The sequence below is a fragment of the Falco cherrug genome, chromosome 5, assembly GCF_023634085.1.
Source record: "Falco cherrug isolate bFalChe1 chromosome 5, bFalChe1.pri, whole genome shotgun sequence".
Lineage (NCBI taxonomy): Eukaryota > Metazoa > Chordata > Aves > Falconiformes > Falconidae > Falco > Falco cherrug.
Genome location: NC_073701.1, coordinates 23,039,913 through 23,060,467, shown reverse-complemented (window position 1 = coordinate 23,060,467; position 20,555 = coordinate 23,039,913). Strand labels below are relative to the sequence as shown.

The 20,555-nt window shown below is 40.9% G+C and overlaps 1 protein-coding gene across 19 annotated transcripts in view; it reads right to left on the bottom strand.

The window, feature by feature from the left end:
• Positions 1-20,555, bottom strand: part of MICAL3 (microtubule associated monooxygenase, calponin and LIM domain containing 3) — a 161,711-nt gene that overhangs the window by 19,375 nt on the left and 121,781 nt on the right. For 10 of the 19 annotated variants that reach the window (XM_055712819.1, XM_027807630.2, XM_055712820.1 and 7 more), the window contains 10 exons: positions 18,737-18,799; positions 15,454-15,558; positions 14,720-14,848; positions 14,254-14,345; positions 10,870-12,742; positions 9,856-9,950; positions 8,014-8,061; positions 6,115-6,165; positions 4,171-4,278; positions 3,333-3,426 (listed from right to left, as the gene is read on the bottom strand). In XM_055712819.1, coding sequence (XP_055568794.1) covers positions 3,333-3,426; positions 4,171-4,278; positions 6,115-6,165; positions 8,014-8,061; positions 9,856-9,950; positions 10,870-12,742; positions 14,254-14,345; positions 14,720-14,848; positions 15,454-15,558; positions 18,737-18,799 — 2,658 coding nt within the window. The remainder of the gene's footprint in view (positions 1-3,332; positions 3,427-4,170; positions 4,279-6,114; positions 6,166-8,013; positions 8,062-9,855; positions 9,951-10,869; positions 12,743-14,253; positions 14,346-14,719; positions 14,849-15,453; positions 15,559-18,736; positions 18,800-20,555) is intronic. The other 9 variants (XM_055712823.1, XM_055712832.1, XM_055712834.1 and 6 more) reach the window with 3 other exon arrangements.

The following is a 20,555-nucleotide window of genomic DNA, read 5'->3' as shown; positions in this document are numbered from 1 at the left end:
CCACCCAAAATAGAGCTTACATCATCACTTGAAATACAGCTTACATTCCAAATCATTGATTCTTGCTATGAATGCAGCTATCAAAGGCTGAGATTTTCAAAGATAATCACAGCAAACATATTAAGGCAATTAAGTAATCATAGGGTGTGAGATCATTTTCTGAATTAGAAACTAAACATTAGATTCAGCATTCAGCTTTTAGAAGAACAAAAGACCAACTGTGCCATGCTTGACGCTGAGCCAATTTAAAAAAGGAAAAGACAAGGAGGTAGCCAAGAAGGTGCAATTATTTTGTCAAAATTAAGTCGACAATGACCTCCAAAATGTTTCCAAGTCTGATGAGTTGAATAGCTAGCATCATCATATAAATATTTCAACTCGACAACTTTCAAATAATGAGTGAAATTCTTGAAAAGAGTACTGAGCTGTCTGTCTGTACCTGCTGCTGTCACCTCTCAGGAAGACACCATCAGGGCATTACTGTGAAGAATTTATCAACAGTCTCCTCAGTACAAGTCATTTGGCAAGAACATATTAAGGATAATGCAAAATGGATGGAAACTGAAACAAAATTATTCTAAGTAAAAAAATTCTTACTGATAGTACTGGTTTTGTTATTACCAGTCCAACTGAAAAATACATTTTTCTAAAAATGCAAAGAGGTCCAGAGGTCAGGGATCAGAGGAATTAAAGTTAATGAAAGACCTCTACAAAAGGAAAATTTGAAATTCTTCACAGACAGGAGAGATGACTAACAGGCAACACGCTAAAAGATGATAACTGACATACAGAAGTAGTTCAAATGGTCTTGTCTATCTTTTTCTACAATAGAAGAAGAAAAGAATCATCACAAAACACAGAATTCTGTTTCTTCTGTCAGGATTTTCAAATATCTAGTATTAGGAAACTACTACTAACACTATCTAAAACTTCGTATTTAAATGCCTAAGTCAGTGAGTGACTTGGTCTTTCCCTTCAGAGAGAGAAGCTAAATAAACCACTCATTACAGAGCCTAGTATGTTCTCCTGAACAGTTAATACTGGCCGCTGTCTATGGGACAGCCATTACTTTGATCCAGCACTGCAATCCTTCTACTTACATGGACAGGGTACGTGCACAGGAGGCATATCTCCCACCCTCCCCTATTTCTTCCCCTTGTACGGGCTTAATAATAAAAAGGAAAGAGTTTGGTTTTTTTTTCAGATGACAACACAAGGTTATATACTGCACTTCCCTTTTTAAACTTTTGTTCACATGGTTTCATTAGGGGAGAGATCGATCAGAGACAAAAGCATGATTCCACACCTTTACACAATGGTACCTGCTGAATGCAATGGTCACTGTTAGGTCACTATCTTAGGCAATGCAGATGACAAGAAAATTATACTGTTCACCTGAGTAATTAATGGCTATTGGAGGCAGAAATTAATTGTATTTATGGAATGTGATGCCACAGATTTTAAAAAGTAGAAATTCAGTCATTTTATTGCAAACGTATGTAAAATGTCCACACAAGAGTGGCTAGGAGGCGAAGCATGGAATTAATTTATAATCTTGTGTTTCGGTCAGGTTCTAACACAGGTTAGAACATGCTTTGCCCCCCCGGCAGAACGTGTTTCTTATTAATCCCCAGAAATAACTGGAAGAGTTGAGGCTGGTGAATTCTTTATGACAGAGTTAAGCTTCTGTAGCCATAATGTACGATCTGACGACAGAAACATGGCAAGAGCAAATACCCTAGAGAATTTCTGAAGAAAGGAGATTAATTTTGCAAAGAGTGACCTACAATTCTGTAATTCTGCTAGGAAATTCACAAATACACAAGCTCATCTAAGACTCCTTCCATTTTGGGACAACATTTGGGAGAAGTTATACAAGAGTTTAATTCTGCAGTCTTCCATATAAAATCGCAATTCTTACTCTCGGTCACATTCTGCCCTCTCTGAACATTTCTTAGGCATTCTTCTATCATTTTTCAATGAGAGAGCATTCTGTCATGAAGAATGTTCTCTCAGCTACTAAGATTTCCCACTTGTGCTGACATGTCTTACATAAAGGTCATTTAGCAGCTGAGTAATCAAGACAGACTTCCAGATTAAAAGAAGAAAAAGGAAAAGAACAATTAGAAATAAGAGAGGTGGTTTTAGTAAGTGTGGTAACTGGCGGGCCAGAGAACACAATGGGGCTAACACAGAAATACACAGCGTAAGGAAGGAGGCACCACCGCAAAGAAAGTTTTTGCACAAGGCTGTTTTTTTGAACCCACAGTGAAAAAGCCAGTCAGATCACAAAACTATTCAAGTCCCAGATTGTTCTCCACACTTCTGTACCTATTTGCTTTGGTAACCACTCAGTCCTGCTGCTTTGGCACATCCTTATGAAGCGTCAAACACACTGAATCCCGCCAATTGCTACTTGGCCAGGAAGTCACAACAGACTTTTCCTCTGGTGAACCTTCACTGCTTCACTTCCATCTTCACAGACATAGCGGTGGCTCTTCAATCCAAGCAACAAGCCAAAACATTTTTCCAACACCTGTTCCAATATTACCATTTCTGATCTCCAGCCCTTGTAATCAGGCACATAATCCGGGACCTGTCAGGTACACACACACTGCATTTGCCTGTTGGATATCTGACTCCTTGCAATCGAGGACTCTTCTTTTCAAATCATTACACTATTACCATCATTATCTGAACCAAGTACTCCTACACTCATATGCTTGCCAGATCAGATGATACTGATTTAATTTAAAGTACACATAAAATTCCTTTAACAGCTTGACATGGATACTTTTGAGTACACGTGTGCATTTCTGCTCTGCACAATTTTGTCAGAAGTAGCCAGTGTGCTGGGCTGTGCAGTGAGGAGGATGTTCTGTGATGGTCCCTTGTAAGGGCACTACCTTGATAGTCCAACACAATAGAGAAAGCACACACAATTTCACAATAACTTCCATAACGTATAAACAGGTTTTTCTTATGGTGACAGCTTTATGTGAATTGCAGCTAGGTAACCCCTGCAATTTTCTAGCTGTAATATCCAGTAACATGCAAAACAGTCAGGCAGCCATTATTAATACTTGGAGAATTACCTCCTAAGCCTTAGGCAAAGGCAAGTGAACTGAGTCTCTGCCAACAGGGAAGTCCCAGAATTAGAAGCAGCACAGGAAAAACAAGGCCACAAAAAGATAGTAGAAAAGGGAAAATGGATTCACATTGGACTCTAGGCTGTAATGGTCCAATTGCCTCTAAAACCCAAGCAGCTATGGACTACTGCACAAGCACTTGGTAATAAAACATTAAAAAGCAAACCAAGTTCTGATGGATACCTGCTTCTCCCCGGAGGGCCTTCTCCACAGCAACCCCTCTCTCCTCAAGTTGCCTCTGCTTCTCTTCCACTTGTTCAAGCTGCCGCTGGATGATCTGTTCAGAGAAGAATGGAGCAGAACCTCACCAACAGCAATTCTGCTGTCTGCAGTCGCTCATAAGTGACTTCAGTCAAATCAACCTTTTCAAAAACAAGTATTTGTATTCAAGAATACACTGCTCCAAAAGCTAACTGCTTCTAAAGCTGGCATCAGAGTCCCTCCAGTGACAACATCCTCCCCACCCCATTGCACCCTATCTCTTCATTTTGCAAACACCTTGATACTCACTTATTTGCTGCAACTCCAATCACCTTCCTAAACGCTGAAATGAAAGGTGATGCTATTCAGTCAGCTGAGCCCCTGCCTTGAGTTTTAAACAAATCCCATCATCTATAGATGATGCCAGCAGTTTTCCAGCAGATTTTCTGGTAATTACAGGTTAATTTGGTAACACTTCACTCAGCAGCATAATCTAACAAAGCAATGACAGGTGCAGCTTCATCAGGTATTATCTGACTACCACTGTTCCATTCAGCGCATGATGCTTCAACTCCTCTCCAGCTAGAAAGGTGTTATGGTCATTTTTCTTCACTGTAAAACTATCATGATAGGTTTCAGCCATTCTTCCCAGTCTATAAGAAATCTGAAAGAGGGAGTAGGAGCAGGGCCACTCATGTAAAACTAGAGGGAAATTCCATCTCTGGATCCTCTTCCGACACACTCAAAGGAATATCAGGATCATGGTGCTTCCACACAAGAGTTAACTGTCTGCCATGACAAGACGACTGTGAGACACTACCTGAGCTCTGTGTAACCTCTTTAGCTCTTCCTGCTTGGCTTGCCTACGGGCAGCTTTCTGCACTCGCCGGGTCAGCTTGGCATTCAGTTCCTCTTCTGTGTAGGCTCTCTGAAGGAAGGAAAAACAGGAGCAGATTTTATTTGCATGCTCAGAGGTATGGGAGGAGGGAGGACCATTTTTCTTCCAAAAATCTCAGAAGGGAGGTGTTCTGTCTTTGTCATGGCTGTGTCAAAAGTCAAGCTTCTGTAGGCAAAGGTGTTCACAGTGCAGTGAGCAACAATTTCAGGGTCAAATCAGGAGTGAAGAAGCATATACGCCAACTGCAAAGCTGTGATTTTATATAACATCCCACCCCATTCTTCCACTGCTATATGAAACCTCTTCCCAAAGATCAAATCAATTTTTATGCTGTTTCTCAATAGATTTAGCCAAATGGATTTAGTTAAATCCGTGAGTACCATATAGAGGGGTCACCTTGATTTAATTTTAAAAGAGGGCAAAGGTACATCTACATGAACAGTTACAGCAGTATAAGCTAACAAATTATTATAGACTAGTGTAGTTGTATTGATATTCCCATCTCACTATTTTATTCTCAAGCAAGAACATCCATAGTTGGGAGTTATACTGGTATAATTGGTAATGACTAACTGTGTATATTTGTGCAACTTTTCTATGAATCAAGAAGGCAAAAAGACACTTGAAAGCAGAATGACATTCTGGTGTGAGATGGGATTTCCCATCTCAAGAGCAACTCCATAAAACTGGCTGGTGTAAAACAGAGCAAACACCAGCTTTTCTAGAATTAGAATATTACAACACCAGAAGCCATCCACAAGGAGAAAGGCTATGTTTATTGAAATAGAAAGGTACTTCCTCTTCTTTTCTCTCGGTGACACTAGTTTAAAAATGTTTTTAACATTACTGAAATGGGGTTTAGTATCTTACCAGGTATACTAGTTGGGTGTGTTGTAATCTAGGAGGGCTTCCTCTCATAGACTTAAAAACGTCAGAGAAACTTCACTCTGCATTAAATGAACTATAGTGAAGAAAAGAACTCTTTTCCCACATAGATGTATGTAAGCTTTAAGGGACAGCTGTAAACAGATGTCTTCCACTTCTGGAAAGAGACCTTCCCCATGGACAGTCAACTTTAAGGACGAAATATTAAGACCGACCACCCTGAAATTTGCCTTATCTAGTTATTGCACTGTCACATTGGTTAATCTACCTCTGGTTCACTGCTCTCAGTGAAAAGAGTTTAAGGTAGGATCGCAGCTCTGTTAAAAATCCCTCAGATATGTGGTTAACAAGCATCACCATTAAAGCTCCAAGAATTTAACACTCGACTGTTTCTTTCTTTTTTTAAAACGTAAAATCCACAACAATACCCAAATCAGAAGGTAAAGTTATAGAGGCTGTGACTTTCCTATCCCACATAATACTGTTGTGACTGTGAAGACAGGGCAATAATAATTTCATTCCTGAAACAGAAAGGCAACTTCTGTCTTGATTTTAGCTTGATACAGAGTTTCATTAAGATTTCAGTGAACTCAACAATTTTGAAGGACATTGATTAAAGTGTGATGATTCACTTGAACTCATATTCTAAGTATTAAAAAACCCGATACGCACACATATTTAATTGCCTTGAAAACCAATTTGTTCTGAAGCTCAAAGATCATCTGTATCACTCTGTACAGTGGTGTAGTGCTGTGCACTGAGAACTGCATGCATTCTAACCAGACAGACAATTTGGAGCTTAATGCATTTTTGGTAGACAACCCTACAAAGAATTTGCTGCCCGTGTCTGCTAACATCTCACGCATGCAGAGTCAATGTTTGTGATGTTAGTGCACATGTGATGGGTAGCTATGGATTCAATGGGTTAATATAGGGGCATGCAATGCAACAATGGCCAACTAGTGGGAATGGAGACACTACCTTTGACGAATATGATCTCTTGAATGCCAAGGCGTGTGGTACATAGATCGACTTTAAAGGGGGAATGGTAAAGGGAAAAAAATAAAAAAAAAACGTACAAAATGAAGCAAAATCAGTTCAACATTGAAAACAGATGCACAGTAATAAAACAAAGCTGTTTTTACATGAAACAAATTTGTGCAAATGCTGAACGTGGCCCAGACTGATGAAGCACAATGGAACTTGTGTCCGCAAAATCAAGTTTCTAGCACCCTCCTGAAGGCAATTACCTTTGGCAGTCTCCCTGAGATACAGTCAGCTTGGAAACATCTTTTTCTAGAGGAATTATCTGGCTTATATCTGTCTATGGTTTTAATGACCACTGAGCAAGTATGCGTGCATGGACACACAAAATTTTGGCTTAAGATTCGGAATAACGGCTTATGCTGAGGCCTGTTCGGTCTGAACCAGCTCAGCCAACCATGTATTACTCTGCCACACAACTCTCCATTTTACTATCCGATTTACAACCTCTCCTAGGAGTCATGTTTATTTCATGCTTTTAAATTATCTCTACTTCATATAAATTATCATTTGTATTTAACTAACATTGTAAGTCTTCCTCACTGGTTTGTGACAGGAGAAACACCAGATGGGCTCAGAGCGGGTTGTGTCCTGCAGTAACAGAATTTCCTTGTCTCTCAACAGAGAGCCTGAGGAGCTAAAATTAGGGGGAGGAGGGTAAATCCCTATCTTTTCTACCCAAGGACATTCTACATTACCCTGTCCCCAAAAATAAGGCAAGTAAACCACTTAGTGTTTGTAAGAGAGGGAAATTTCCCTTGTGTCATGAAGTACAGATGGCACTGTGCCATTCTGGGCAAACAGCCAGCATTTTGCTTTTTCACATTCAATTAACTAAAAACAGTCACAAATGAAAAGCCATAGAAAACTTCACAACGTATGCAAACTCCAGTAAAAAGCAAGCTACCTGCAGTAGTAAAACACACATCTGATCACAATACCACAATTCTACAGGAACAATGACAAACACACAATGACACACACCTATAAACAGGAGACCCACGAGGCATTTACATTACAAATTCTTTACAAGATGCTTCTCTTGAAAGACATTACATTCAACAACACTGAAATAATTCACTGCTGATGACAAAGAACAGGCTAAACAGAGCAAGCTGTCTGGGAAACAAGCTCACTACAATTACCAGAAAAGCAGTACAAGCAGAATTTCAGTTTAGAGAAGGGGTTCATGTAAAAGTTATGGCACACAGGAAGTCAACTCTTACCCATAGCAAGTAGAAGGCAGTTTGTAACTTAAAAAAATATAACCCCACCCCAAATCAGTACAAACCCAGTTTTGTCAGTCTCAAAGTTCAGTTACATTTCTTTTGATAGCAAGGTATTGCAGTGTTTGCATGTACGTTTTACATCCTTGGACAGGATGCAATAAAACTAGGTAAGTGGAGTTCTCAGATTTGTTTCCTCTAAAGAAATTAATTTTCAAAAGTACTCTTTAGAAAATAGGCAGATGCTGAGCAAAGAAATTCTTCGTGTAACTTCAGCAACAGTAAACAGGAGAAAATGAAACACCATCACCATACCCTTGGCAGGGCTGGTGAGGTATTTTCAGTATTAGGATCCAGGCATCTGCCATTGTCACATACCTGCTCCAGTGCTTAGTGATGAGATTTTTTTCCTGCAGAATCCATTTTAAATCAAAGTAGCTCAGCACAGGAAAAAAAGGTGACCATCAAGGCATACTGAAGTTTGAAAGCAAGCATGGACCTCACTGAAGCCCTGCTTCCTCCTAAAGGAGCTTACAAAGCAGAACCATAACTCTGTAACTCTTATCTGAACCCCCTGTATTGCAATCTGTCCTCTGCTAGACACAGGTACCTCATTCTTTTGCATCTCTTGGAAAATGCAGAATTTCTCATGAAACACCTTGAGTGCATGCAAGGAAGAATGGAAGGGGGAGAGAAAAAAGGGAATAAAATAAAAACAAAATAATCTTCCTCTTAGAAGAGATCTAGATCAACTAGAAAGAGAGATTAAGAGAGAAGTAAGTAAATACAGAAAATTCCTACTTATTTCATCAAGTCCTTCCACCAGCCTTAAATTCTTTAGTTATTCTAATTCATTCTACTATCTATATATAGAAAGCACTTCCTATGACACTTCAATCTGCAGTACTTCCACAGCTTTGCCACCTGAGCCAAGTATCAACTAGATCCTGCCATTTGAGACTGATTTGTGCACACTGGGTGACAAGTTTAAGACAGAAGGCACAGACCACTGGGTCTGTGACACTGCTCTCTCAGATGCTCTTCTCTTCTTGATTTTTTTTTAACAATCTGAACCAGGCACCACCAGTAAGGGACAGGGGGAACACACTTTTCATTCTTCAGTACCAGAAAGGCTTTAGTGTTCTGTAGGGTCAGTTAAATCTACTTACTCCTCCAAACCTTGCAAATTTTGTCTGTCAGAGCCTGGAAATTCTTAGGAATGAAAGAAGGGCTCTTCCCCATTACTATGATTGTGCAGTTCCTCACATCTTTCACTCATTTTTGCATTAATAATGCCATCCTAAAATTTAATTAGTTTAAAAGCAACTAAATTTGGCACTTTGCTTTCACTGTTTATTTTCCACATACAAATATGTGCAAGTAAACTGAATCTATTTTTCCCTCTGAGCTTTTATGGACACCCACTGGTGTCTCTTTCTCCTCAGTAATTTCCTTAAAGCACCACTTAAAGTGAAACTATGTCAGCTAGAAAGCCGTTGGTATGTCTTACAATATGACATTATAGCATTAGCTACAGAAGGTTGGTCAGGAACAAGAAACAGCTCTTTCAGAATAAGTAAGAGTTCACACCAGACCGCACTGGAACAAGAACACCAGGCCAAGACCAACCCCTATATACTGGCATTTCATAGGGCTCACTACTACGTATTTTGGCTTCACGGTTGTTATCTACATACACAGACATACAGAAATACTCGGCAATGGACTCAATGATCTTAAAGGCCTTTTCCAACCTAAATGATTATGTGATTCTAAGTCCTCAAAGAAAACAGGGTCAAAATGGGAAAGAGCTGATGGCTCATCTTTTCTCCAAAAAGAGAAGATACTAATTCAGACTGGGCACATTCTCTTCCCCCACAAAACATAAGCAAACTTGCATGAGTAGCAAAACTGCAGCCTGTAGCTTACCTGTTAGCTGATGATCTATCTTGACTATGTTAATGATATATGCAGAAGTACATTCCTGTCTGTAGTTTGCTAGGAATTCTACCATTTCAATGTATCAAAGAGGCTGGTAAAACAATATCCTAGGGTCAGAACCTTACAAAAAGTGAGAACTATCTCACTTATCTTTTTGCAGTAACATTAGAGCCTGTGAAATTTACTCTTCTGACATTAAATGTCTATTTTGTGTAGATCACTGGCATGCTCGTAACATGGACAAAATTCACTGTTCTGACTGTGATATGCGTTGTAAAGTAATGTCATAGTGACACAACAGATCCTTCATATAGTAACAGTGGGGAGCAGCTTGCAATTGTGAAACCAACTTATTTTAGGCAGAACAGTCAGCCAAATTACAGGAAAGCCTGTTCCACAGAAGAAACAGTAAGTACAAATTAACTAATCATACACGTTTCTGATGTGGTTCTCTGAGCCTGTGATTTGCGTGTTGCTAGTTCCATCTAAAATGCATTTCCCATCTGCCTACCTCTCGCTTGGATTTCTGGGAGGAGCGTTCCAGAATATCATCACTGGAGAGGTCGGAGTCCTCTGAGAAACTCAGGTGTTGACGGAGCTGCAAATCTGAAAAGCCAGGAATATAAAGGGAAAGTTAGAGAAGTGGTAACTACTCTTCCTGTAAACATTTCAGAAGTCAGTTGTGTTTGACTGAGCTCCAAAAATACTTAGTCCTTTTATGCCAGTCTCAGTTGCTTTGCCTGGGATTGGAGTGATCAGGGAAGCACCGCTCCACAAAATGATCAATATTAGTTAGAAGTGTCATTCTAAGAGAGCATCACTTTCTGCAAATCCTGTTAAAAATAATGGTCATGGGTCTCCCTTTGTACTTTATCAATGCTCTTAAGATAGATGCAGCACTTGGATGACAGCAGCTGGCACCATTTTAGCTATTTGTACAAGGCCACAGAAATGTAACATGTTCACTTCAATCATTGAAGGTGAACTTATTTACTGTATCGTAAGTTGCCATTAATCATCTTCGCCTGCACCTGACAGCACGGGAGAGATTTACATGAGGCTGCAGAATCCCCACTTCATAGATCAGCAGCTGCCAGACCACTGAGAACACACGAGTAACTGCATCTCTGCAGTCTTCAGCATCCGTGGAACCAGGGTGAAAGAAAGAGAACAGACCACCCAAGGAAAAGATGAGGACCAGATGTAAAATAGAGATGAAATGTCACAAACAACTGATTCCAGCAAACAGTGCTTATTTCTCAAACCAGTCTAAGACACAAAACAGATGTGCCTTGTACATACCGAGAGTGAAGTTTTTATTTAAGGATCTATTATTTTCAGTGGCATATCAAATGACTCTATCAATACACAAACAGTTGCTAGCACTTATCCTGATCAGCCCATTTGACACTGGGGAGCAGTGTCATCCAGCCCAGTAGCTGAATGGCAAAGTAACCCAAACTCACTCCCAAGGACACCTAGCTGTAGGAAAAGCACATGGTGCAGAGGCACGTTTCTGTTATACCTGCAGCTGTGATCAATGGAGAAGCTTTGTGCTTGCCAGAATCCACAGTGGCACTACTTGAGGGAGTACTTGGGCAGGATTTGTCATCAGCCTTTTTCTTCTTGTCTTTCTTATACCCAGAGAAAACAGACTTCCATAACGACCTAGGCTTCGTTGCTTCCTCTGTCCCACCACTAGATTTGTCAGAAAGCCTGCTGTCATTTTTGGATTTCTTCTCCTTTTTGTTCTTACGAGGGGAGAAAAGAGAAGTTCTTTTCTTACTCTTCCCACTGGAGCCTTCTGAAGAGGTGACAGACCCTTCAGGTCCAGCCATATCAGCAGCAGGAGTGGAGAACTTCTCACTAGCAGCATCATCCTTTTGTGTAGGTCCCTCTGTGATTTTCAAGGCTAGATGCTTTGGAGAGTCATAAAACAACTCTTTGGTCTTCAAGGGCATAGAAGACGCCTTTCGTGCCCTTGTGGCCCCAGCAGCAGCCGCCGCCATCTCCATATCTTTCATCTTACACAACTGTTTAGCCATGGCATCACGCAGTGCTTGGCTCTTGACAGACTTCTCTCTGGCTCTCATTCTTTCTTCAGCAAGCTCCTTGGCCTCTGCAGAAATTTCAGGCAACACTCTCTTCTTTTGGTTAACCCCTCCTTCCATTGAGGGTGGGCCACCATTTTCTTTGACCAAGGGCAAAAGAAATGTTTTTTCTGGCCTTGGCCTACTGGTGGGAGGTGTAAAGAACTTCTCATGAAGGCTGGAGTCCTCTGTCCTGTCATCATATGTGTCTTCTACATCATCAGCAAATGGAATCTCATCCACACTCTCTGCAAAAGACTTCCGCACATCGTCTTTTTTGGAACGGGCTGACTCTTTGGCAGAAGAGGTCGGCTCATGGCGTGTGGGAGCAGGAGGTGTTGATGCTGGTGTTGGAGGTGATCTGACTTCAACCTCATTCTGCCAGACTGCTTGATGCCTCTTTCTACGCAAAGTGGCTGGTTCTTCATCCTGAGGAGGTGGTGGTGGCGGACTTGACGGAGGAGTGAGCATGGTAGAATCAGAAGTGTTGAAGCTCTGGCTAGCCATAGTTCTCATGTTGGACGAGCTCTCCTGAAGGCCAAGTCCAGAACTGCTGGATACATCTCTCCTTACTTCATTGGAACTCTTTAGCTCTTTTTCTGATGGAGATTTTGGAGTGAGCAGAGAAATCTGCTCATTTTCTAACTTGGACAGTCCATGTCTTCTTGGGGCAGGCTGGGGTTTCACAAGATGGATCCTTTCATCCCCTGAAATATTCTCATTATTAAAAGTCTTCAGAGGAGTTGTCTCAAGGGCAGATACAGTAAAGTTTGTCTCTGAGCGTTTGTTTCTGTCTACTGGGGTGAGTCCTAAGCTCCTCCGGATTTCAGCACTCTTCATCCAGAACTCTTCTACGAGGTTACTCCGTTTTAGGGCTTCTTCTGCAGTGGTAGGGCTCCCCAGTTTTTCCACCTCACTATCCTGGCCCCTAAGGACTAGTTTGGCTAAAGGAGTTGACGCTAAGGCTGGAACAGGTTGGAAACATACTGGAGGCTCCACTGGGGATGGAATGGATGTTTCCACAGAAGGCAAAGGCTGGGAGCAGATAGGCATTTGAGCAGATGTTGGGGACGAAGCCAGCGTTGGTGCTGCTGGTTGAGACTCTGCTAGCGGTGTAGGTGCAATGGCTTCTGGTGATGCAACTGGCTGGGATAACACTGGAGATGGTGGCACCAAAGGGCTCTTAACTTTCCTGTCTTTGGGAATTTCATCCTTTGGTCCTTCTTCAAGAAGGAAAGGATCCGGAAAAAAGCGTGCCTCTGGAGATTTTATTGCACGGGGTACTTCAGCCAGGGGAACTTTTATATCCTACAAAAATTGAAAAAGGGAAATATTAACTGGGCACATTAGAATACTATTCCATTTTTTCTTCTCTTTTAACAAAGTCAGCAGTAGGGCAACCATCTAAGTATCAAAATATGAAAAAACCCACACGTGGCATCCCATTCACGAGCCTGGAACATCACTTAGGATTTCTCATTAGGTATAATTCATTTTTCTGCCCCATTGTAAAAACCATCCTTTGTAGATGACAACAAAGCAAATTTAATTTTTGGAAGAAAAATGACTAAAGTCCACAAATCTGTTTCTATCTTTTCCTGCTTTCCCTCCAAACCTCTAGCTCTGTGTATTGTGGTGGTTCCTTATCTCAGACAGATTTGATGTAAGTCTCTCCAACTCTCACCAATATAGCACCTTCTGCTGGCTAGCATCTGCTGTAATATCTTCTTAAAGCAAGGGGTGCATCCACTGTTAAAAGTAAATTAGGCTGCAATTCCCTTGCCCCTTAATGGTCTGAGAGGTCTTGGTTTTCATCAACATCCAGACTGCCATATTACTCAGTAGAACAATTCTCCAATGGCATCTTTTGCACCAGCTTTCTTTTGAATGCAGACAGTTTGGTTTGACACGTGACCATTACAGCATGAACCTCTCTATCCGTGTGCTTGTATGACACATGTTAAACACCCAGGTCTTCAGTACTGCATTTAGGCACTGTCCTGATATAAATAGTAACTACGTCTAACAGAACCATTAAACGGTCCTGAAAAAGACCTCCTTGATTTTAATAGGAAGTGAATGTTGTCAGCAACTGGTTTCAGCAAACCAGCCCTATCCCATAATGTGTCCATTGTGAAAGTAAACTGGTTTATGACAAAACTCTCTAAGATAAAGTCTAATCTCCTAGCAATTCCTTAAAAACAAATACTTGGGAGGGAAAAATTTGCCTTGAACATTTTAAGGGTCATGTACTTCCTGCTCTGACACACCAGTTGCTGGAAACACCACAGCACGCCTCCATGCTGACTCCAGAAGCGACAACATGGCAGTACATCATTGACATGTCTCGCTTCCTTAAGGTGAACTATGTTGTTACTCTGGAATAAATAAGCACTGCTTTGGTTACTACTAAGAAATACAAATAGAATTTTGAATTGCAACTGCACGGAATCTGCTTCTGGTACAGAAAAGAAGGGCCAAACCAGGATAAACAGGAAACACCTTGCTTATGGCTCCTCTCATACACTTATATATGTTGTTAACTGCACATTGAAATTAAAATACCCGGTGTAACTCTTTTTGGGGCTTTGTGATGGGAATTTGTGTGACTTTGACAGAGCCACTACACTCTGAAGATAGGAAAGAAAGATAGCACATTATTTTTTAAGTCTAAATTAAGTCAGATTTCAAGATCAACACAAATTAGAGACAAGAAAGGAGGGAAGCCCACTGCTGTCAGTCCTTGTTAGTTTATCCAACGAATTGTTCCATTTAACTACAGGTAGGAAGTAGAAAACTTCAAAGATTCCCTTTCTTACCTCTGCTTGTTTTGCTTTGGGGCTATCAACTGGAGACAGAGGAAGAACACTGTCACTAGATGACTGGATAGGGATGGATGGCTTGCATGGATCTAGGAAAAGCAAAAATGTTTCCAAAAACACATGAGACTGCTAATATTCTCTTTTTTTAATGTTACACACAGCAAGTAGTAACAAATTTCTCAACTTGTTATGAATTCTAGATTGGACATCTGGAACACAGACAGAATTTTTTAAATGTCCAAAATGGTACAAGAAAAAGCAGTTAGACGGGTTCTCATGCTTTGAGAAGCGGTAATTAATAGATTCAGAACATACTTCTCAAAATGTTAATGCAACACATACCTTGCCACTGACAGTAGTAAGATGGTTCAAATCCAAGACTGTCTTCTCTTAACTCTCATAAATGTATAGATTATCTCAAATGCAATTACAATCACTCAAACACTGATGGGAAAGCTATTACCTTCTGTCACACTGCAAGAAGCACCTTCTGCTCCTTCATCATCTTCATCTTCAGAGACTTTTAGTTCTGGCTCTTCTATGCCACTTTGATGTAAACGAAATTCCGCTTCTGCATCAGATGGGATGTCATCTGATCACGGATGAGGTGAGGGAAAAAATCCAAGAGATCTTAGATATGAGTCCATCAGGACATCTGTTTATTATTTAAAAACCTTTCATAATCCTTTCTTCCTATTCACATGGTGCTAATCACTTTCATAACCTCGTAACCTGAACATCTAAACGATTCACTCTTTTTTTTTTTTTTTATTCCTAAGCAGTAAATGATGAACTATTCAATTACTAATTGAAGTCGTACCTTACCAGTTTTCTGGAAATTTTCCATTGTTTTCTCCCATATGCAGTTCATTCTACACTAGCAAGGCAAGATTTATGGCATAATATTGTGAACTTGTCACAAATTTACTTCTATTTCTGCTATTCAGCAGGATTAGTATTGAATACAGACACAAGATGAAGCCCTCTAGTTAGAAGATGGTAAGAGGACAAGAGAAATGGCATTGAGGTGGTTCTGTATCTTTTTGTCCTTCACTCTGGGCTCCCTCTTAACTATTTGAAACAAACTCCTACATCACTAAAAGTAAGACCAAGTTTAAGTACCCTCACACAAAACATTTTCTACCAATACAATGCTATTGATATAACAGGTTTAAATGATACACAGTGGTACCCTACCGTCATCCAGCTCTGCACCCGTGTCTCCCTCTTCACCTGCCTGCCCTTCTGTGTCTGCAGGCTCTGTGCCCAGCTCATCCTCCCCGTCATTATCCTCACATGGAGCTAGAACATATTCAAATATTGAGAAAAAAAAGAAAAAAACCCAACACTATACAGTGAAAAGTTTCTGCACTGAACTGTACCAACAGTTTATAGTGGAGGTATTTATTAATTACAAAACAAGAAATCCTGAAATGTGTCACCTGGAAAGACATCTATAGTAAAATGATACTATCAGACTCCAGTGAATCAAGGAATGCTTGCCCTTGTGGAGTCTCCAAGGCATTTGCAGTGAAAGCAGCCAGGGCTTTTCTGAGCAACAGGCCTTGTGAAAAATTAAACAAGTGACCTGGGAGGAAATCAAACCAAAATACAGTTTACTCTTCTTCCAGGAAGATTATTTTTTTTCTTTGCCACACCGTAACAGTTACCATTACTTTATAGCTGTATGTATTAGGTCAAAACTGAAATCTTACAATGTACCACAACTGTTCATCTTGAAACTGAAACAGGCTTTTGAGTGCATAAGTCAGAGAGACAGCCTAGCTCTGGAATTGATCATTATTACATTTGGAAACTGTTTAACCCTGGGAAGCTACAGCAGTCTTTGGTAAAAGGATCTAAGAGACCTGACATGCTGTACAAGTAACTAGGGCACAAATTAATTGAGATATTTTTAAGTAAATAAAAATATATATTCAAAACTTTCTTTTCTGTTACAGACCATAATTTGATTTGCTGGACCAAATAAAGATTCTTGAATTCATAACTCTGACAAGGGCATCTGACATCACTACTTGTGACAAGATTTAATTACAGGAGGAGAGACAAGACCGAACTGTAGGGTCTGCATTTCATTATTATATGATACTTTTTTGAAAAACCTAAATCTTATGACACCTTGTCCTGCCCTTAGTGCTATGGCATTTTTGTTGTTGTTGTTAAGCATTTTCATAAAACATACTTTATAAAAAAGGAAGCGAGCACTTCCAGGGTTTTTCCCACAGCAGTCAGTCAACTACATTTTAAAATTTGTGCAGCAGGTTAGCATCATGTTCAACAACATGTAGACATTTAACTTCTGTTGTATATCCTACTGCAAATGCGGACACAGTCAGCATGCACTATTATGCACAACGCTTGCTAATTATACACATGGGATATGGTCCTATAACAATAACAGGTATATTTATAACCTTCGGTTGCACCAGGTAAACTAAGCTGTGCAAGTCTCTAAACCTGAATGCATATAGTGCCATATTGTTATCTTTAGGAGGGCTCCTTGCACAGCTCCCAGCAGTTAGTTCCCATGGTAGGGCTAGAAGCCGTTTCCAACAGGCAGTCCAGATGCAGCCCCCCGATTCCGGGTGGCAATAAAGTTTAGCCTTATGGGAGTCAACCATGCTGTGCCAGCTTTCTCCTGAACCAGGGAGCAGGCCCTGATTCTTTTAGTTTACTAGTGATGATGTGGCTTTTGGACCTTTTATATGCCAGCATTGCTAATTTAGACAATCTTGAAAACAAACCATCCCTCCCTTAAAATGGAGGTCTTGCAGACTCTCCTCTTTCTCTAATACAGGTTTTTGCTTATTTCAGAACACAGCCTTCAGTGGGTGGTTTGTCTCCTTCCTTCAACCTCAGAATTTCTCTTTTTCCATGCTTTTCCCCTCTGTAGTATCAAAACAGACAAACATATAGGCTAGTTTATTCCCTCTCAACTATTGTGAAAAGGCAGTTACATTTACGTGTGATAAAACACCAGCCTATTCCCTTATGCCAGAGGCTTACAAAATCCAGAATCTTATAACATCAAGCGTAGGAGACTGAATCATATGGCAAAGGTTGCACTGCCCACAGGGGCATTTCACATGTACTGAACAAAACCAAACTGTGTCCCATACTGACTGTTGCTTAGGTATGTAGTAGCTTATTTTATCTTGGAAATAAAAACGTCATCGGATGGTTTTATAGTAGCAGAAAATGTGCGCAATCTTAATCAAAACAAGTAAAAATGTAACTCTGATGTTTGGAATATCTGATACCACTGTGTATGTGTGTCTTCTGATCCAGAAATCAGGAACTCATGTAACACACATAGGGAGTGTTGGAGAGAGAGGAGAGAATCAGTTCTTAAATAGGTTGGTACACAAAACTCGACAGAAGGTTACGGGTGCATACAGAAGTAGTAACTTGGTGCAAGGGGTGGATCCCATTTTGAGGGACACGGAGAGCTTGCAGGTGGCTGGTTATATTATACATATACTGTGCATATACGTATATGCAGTTAGAGTAAGGAGCAAGAGGCCAAAAGCTGTCACACAATAACTCGGAAGCTACACACTACGGCAGCCAGAAACTGGGATCAGCACTTGGCTCACATGAGCTAGCAGCCGTGAGCAGACTGCATTGTGTGCAGACATCTTGTAAACACTGCTGCCTTGCCAAAGCAGCAGCAGCAGAAGCAAATTTCTATAGGCAAGCTAGCTATTCTGATGCGCCAAAGCAACTTAGCTGTAGGTCAACTACCTAGCCACAAAATACTGCTGTTCCATTGATTTAGATACCTTCACCACTTTACACAAATTTACTCCCTTACTCTAATCCCAGCATCTTCATGCTCATCGGTTTTGTAATAGAGATAAAAGAACCACATTAAAAAGGCAGCTGAGCTCTACACCCGTACATCCTTCAGCTTTCCTGAGGCTTCCCCAAATAACATGAACCCCAAGTCAAAGGAGACGCAAAGCCATCTCTATTCCTAAAGATTCAACCTCATTCTTCTCTCATGTTTTCTTCACCAGGTAACTAGTTTACAGTTGCTACAGAGAACTGCAATTGCTTTAAGCACTCTCTGTCACTTAATCTTTCAACTGCAAGAAAGCCCCATGTTCTTTTTCTCAAGGAGCAAGGAGAATAATAACTGGTCAAGCCTTCAGTTTACAAAGCAAACTGAAGCACTCTAGCTAGATTCCTCCTTCTACTTTATGACACCCAAGACAACCTCTCTGTTTGGCCTGCCTTCAGAAGGGTTACAACAAATGTCGAGTTCATGCAAGAATAGGACTGTCTGTGCCAGGCGTGCATGCACACTCCCCCTTCCTCCCTCCCTCCACGTCCAGTCATGCAGTAGCGACAGGGCTGTAAGTTCCAGGGTTAAAGTACCAGCTCAGCTGCTGAAGGCATGGAAAAGAGACGGGCAGGGTTATTGTGCATTGGAATACATAGAACGTCACCAAACTACCTCCAGGGACTGTCTCCAGCCACGCCTGTACCGCCTCATGGCGTACGGAGGGAAGGTCGGATGCTGAATTTAAAAAACAATAAATTGTAAGAAATAAAAATTAGACCATCAGTAAGTGTCTAAAACAGAAGAGTGACAAAGGGAAAATTTTCAGTAGCAAATACAGGAATAAAACCTATGAGATGTTAAACATGGTATTCCAGGCTTGGGATTTAAATCGAGATAACATGAATCTCCGGGGCCTAATCTTCCCTGAGGATCTGTAAGGTTAGAGGAAATATGGACAGCACAGTGAGAAAAACACTGCATCTGACTAGCAGGTTGGCACTGCTGTGCTCCACTTGACACTCTGCAGAGGAGAGAAACTAAGAGATGAAAGAGCTGAGCAGTGAGAGGGGCGGTTGTAACAGGCATCCCAGAACCTGTGCTGCCTGGGTACAAATGTCAGCAGATTAAGAGTGCCCAAAGCAGAATGAGAGGGTCTTCTGCGTACCATCAACGCTATCCCAGGCTTCCACACCCAACCCTATCAACACTCACGGGCTCTCCAAACACCCTGTATCGCAGAATACATTTCAGCCAGGAACAAATTTGTCTGTTGAACTCAGGTTAAAAAATTTACATTGTATCCACAAGTACTTATTGGCAGCAATCCTTCAAAAAAACCAAACTGCTGATATGTCTGCACACAACTGTATTGTATGACAAAGTAATTGAAACAGCTAATCAATTGTTCAGGATTGCCCTAGTTTGCCCCAGTTCTAGAGGACTGAAAGGAAATACTGCTGCCTTTCCAAAGGAAGATGGAAAGACCACAAAGTCAATTTTGGAAGGATCATTTTTTGCTGACAGCTGTACCAATACACTATGGAAAAGCAGGAATTACAAAATACAAGTTAAAAGAACACAGCCTACTTCTGTGGTTGCAGTGGGAAGGAAACACACATCTCTTATTTGTAGGGAGGAGATGGCACACCAGAAAACTCCAATGTATTCTACTAACTGCAATTATAAGGATAGCAAAACTGATCTGGAACTGTGCATCAAGTTGGAACAGAATTAAAAAAAAAAAAACCCAAACATCTAGAACTACAAGGAAAAGACAATTATCTGGAATGGAGTATGATAAAGCAACATAAGGTAAAGCCCTAAGCTTTTTTTAGGGATCAGTCATTAACTTAATTTCACATTTGCTGTAAAAGACACCCCTTCCCACAGCACACTTACTCCCTCTGCAATTCTGGCGCAATGGTTAGAGACTCTTGAGAGAAGGCCACTACTCATTAACTGCATGATTAACTTTTACTAAGCTCAGGCTTCTGCACAGGTAAAGCACCTATGACATACTTACCTCAAGACACACTGTAATATAGCCTAGAATAGGTCAGCAGCGACTGCTAGAAGGTGCTTACAAGAGAGCTAGACCATCGGCATTTCCCCCCTCTGGAGTTTTCCTTTAAGTAACTGGCAATTCACAAAGGTCACACCTCACTTTAAAAAACAGATAATCCTGTCAAATCTTCAAAACAGGGAGCCAAAACCACCACTGATCAGATCTGCAAGCCCTTTAACCCCATCCTTCGCTGCTAATACCAGATGCAGCTCTACACTTCGAACAGCAGCAGCAGAGAAACATGCTCAATACAGAAGCTGACCCTGTTCAATCTTTGCTGTAGTAGCTACACAACGTAGCCCTCCGGCTTCCCATAAAGAGGTGCAGAGTCCCCACTGCCAAAAGAGCACATCACAGCTTCCATTACTATCGCTAAATTCAGTTACAGAGGGCTGATTGCCAGCACTGTCAAGTCATGTGTGCAGT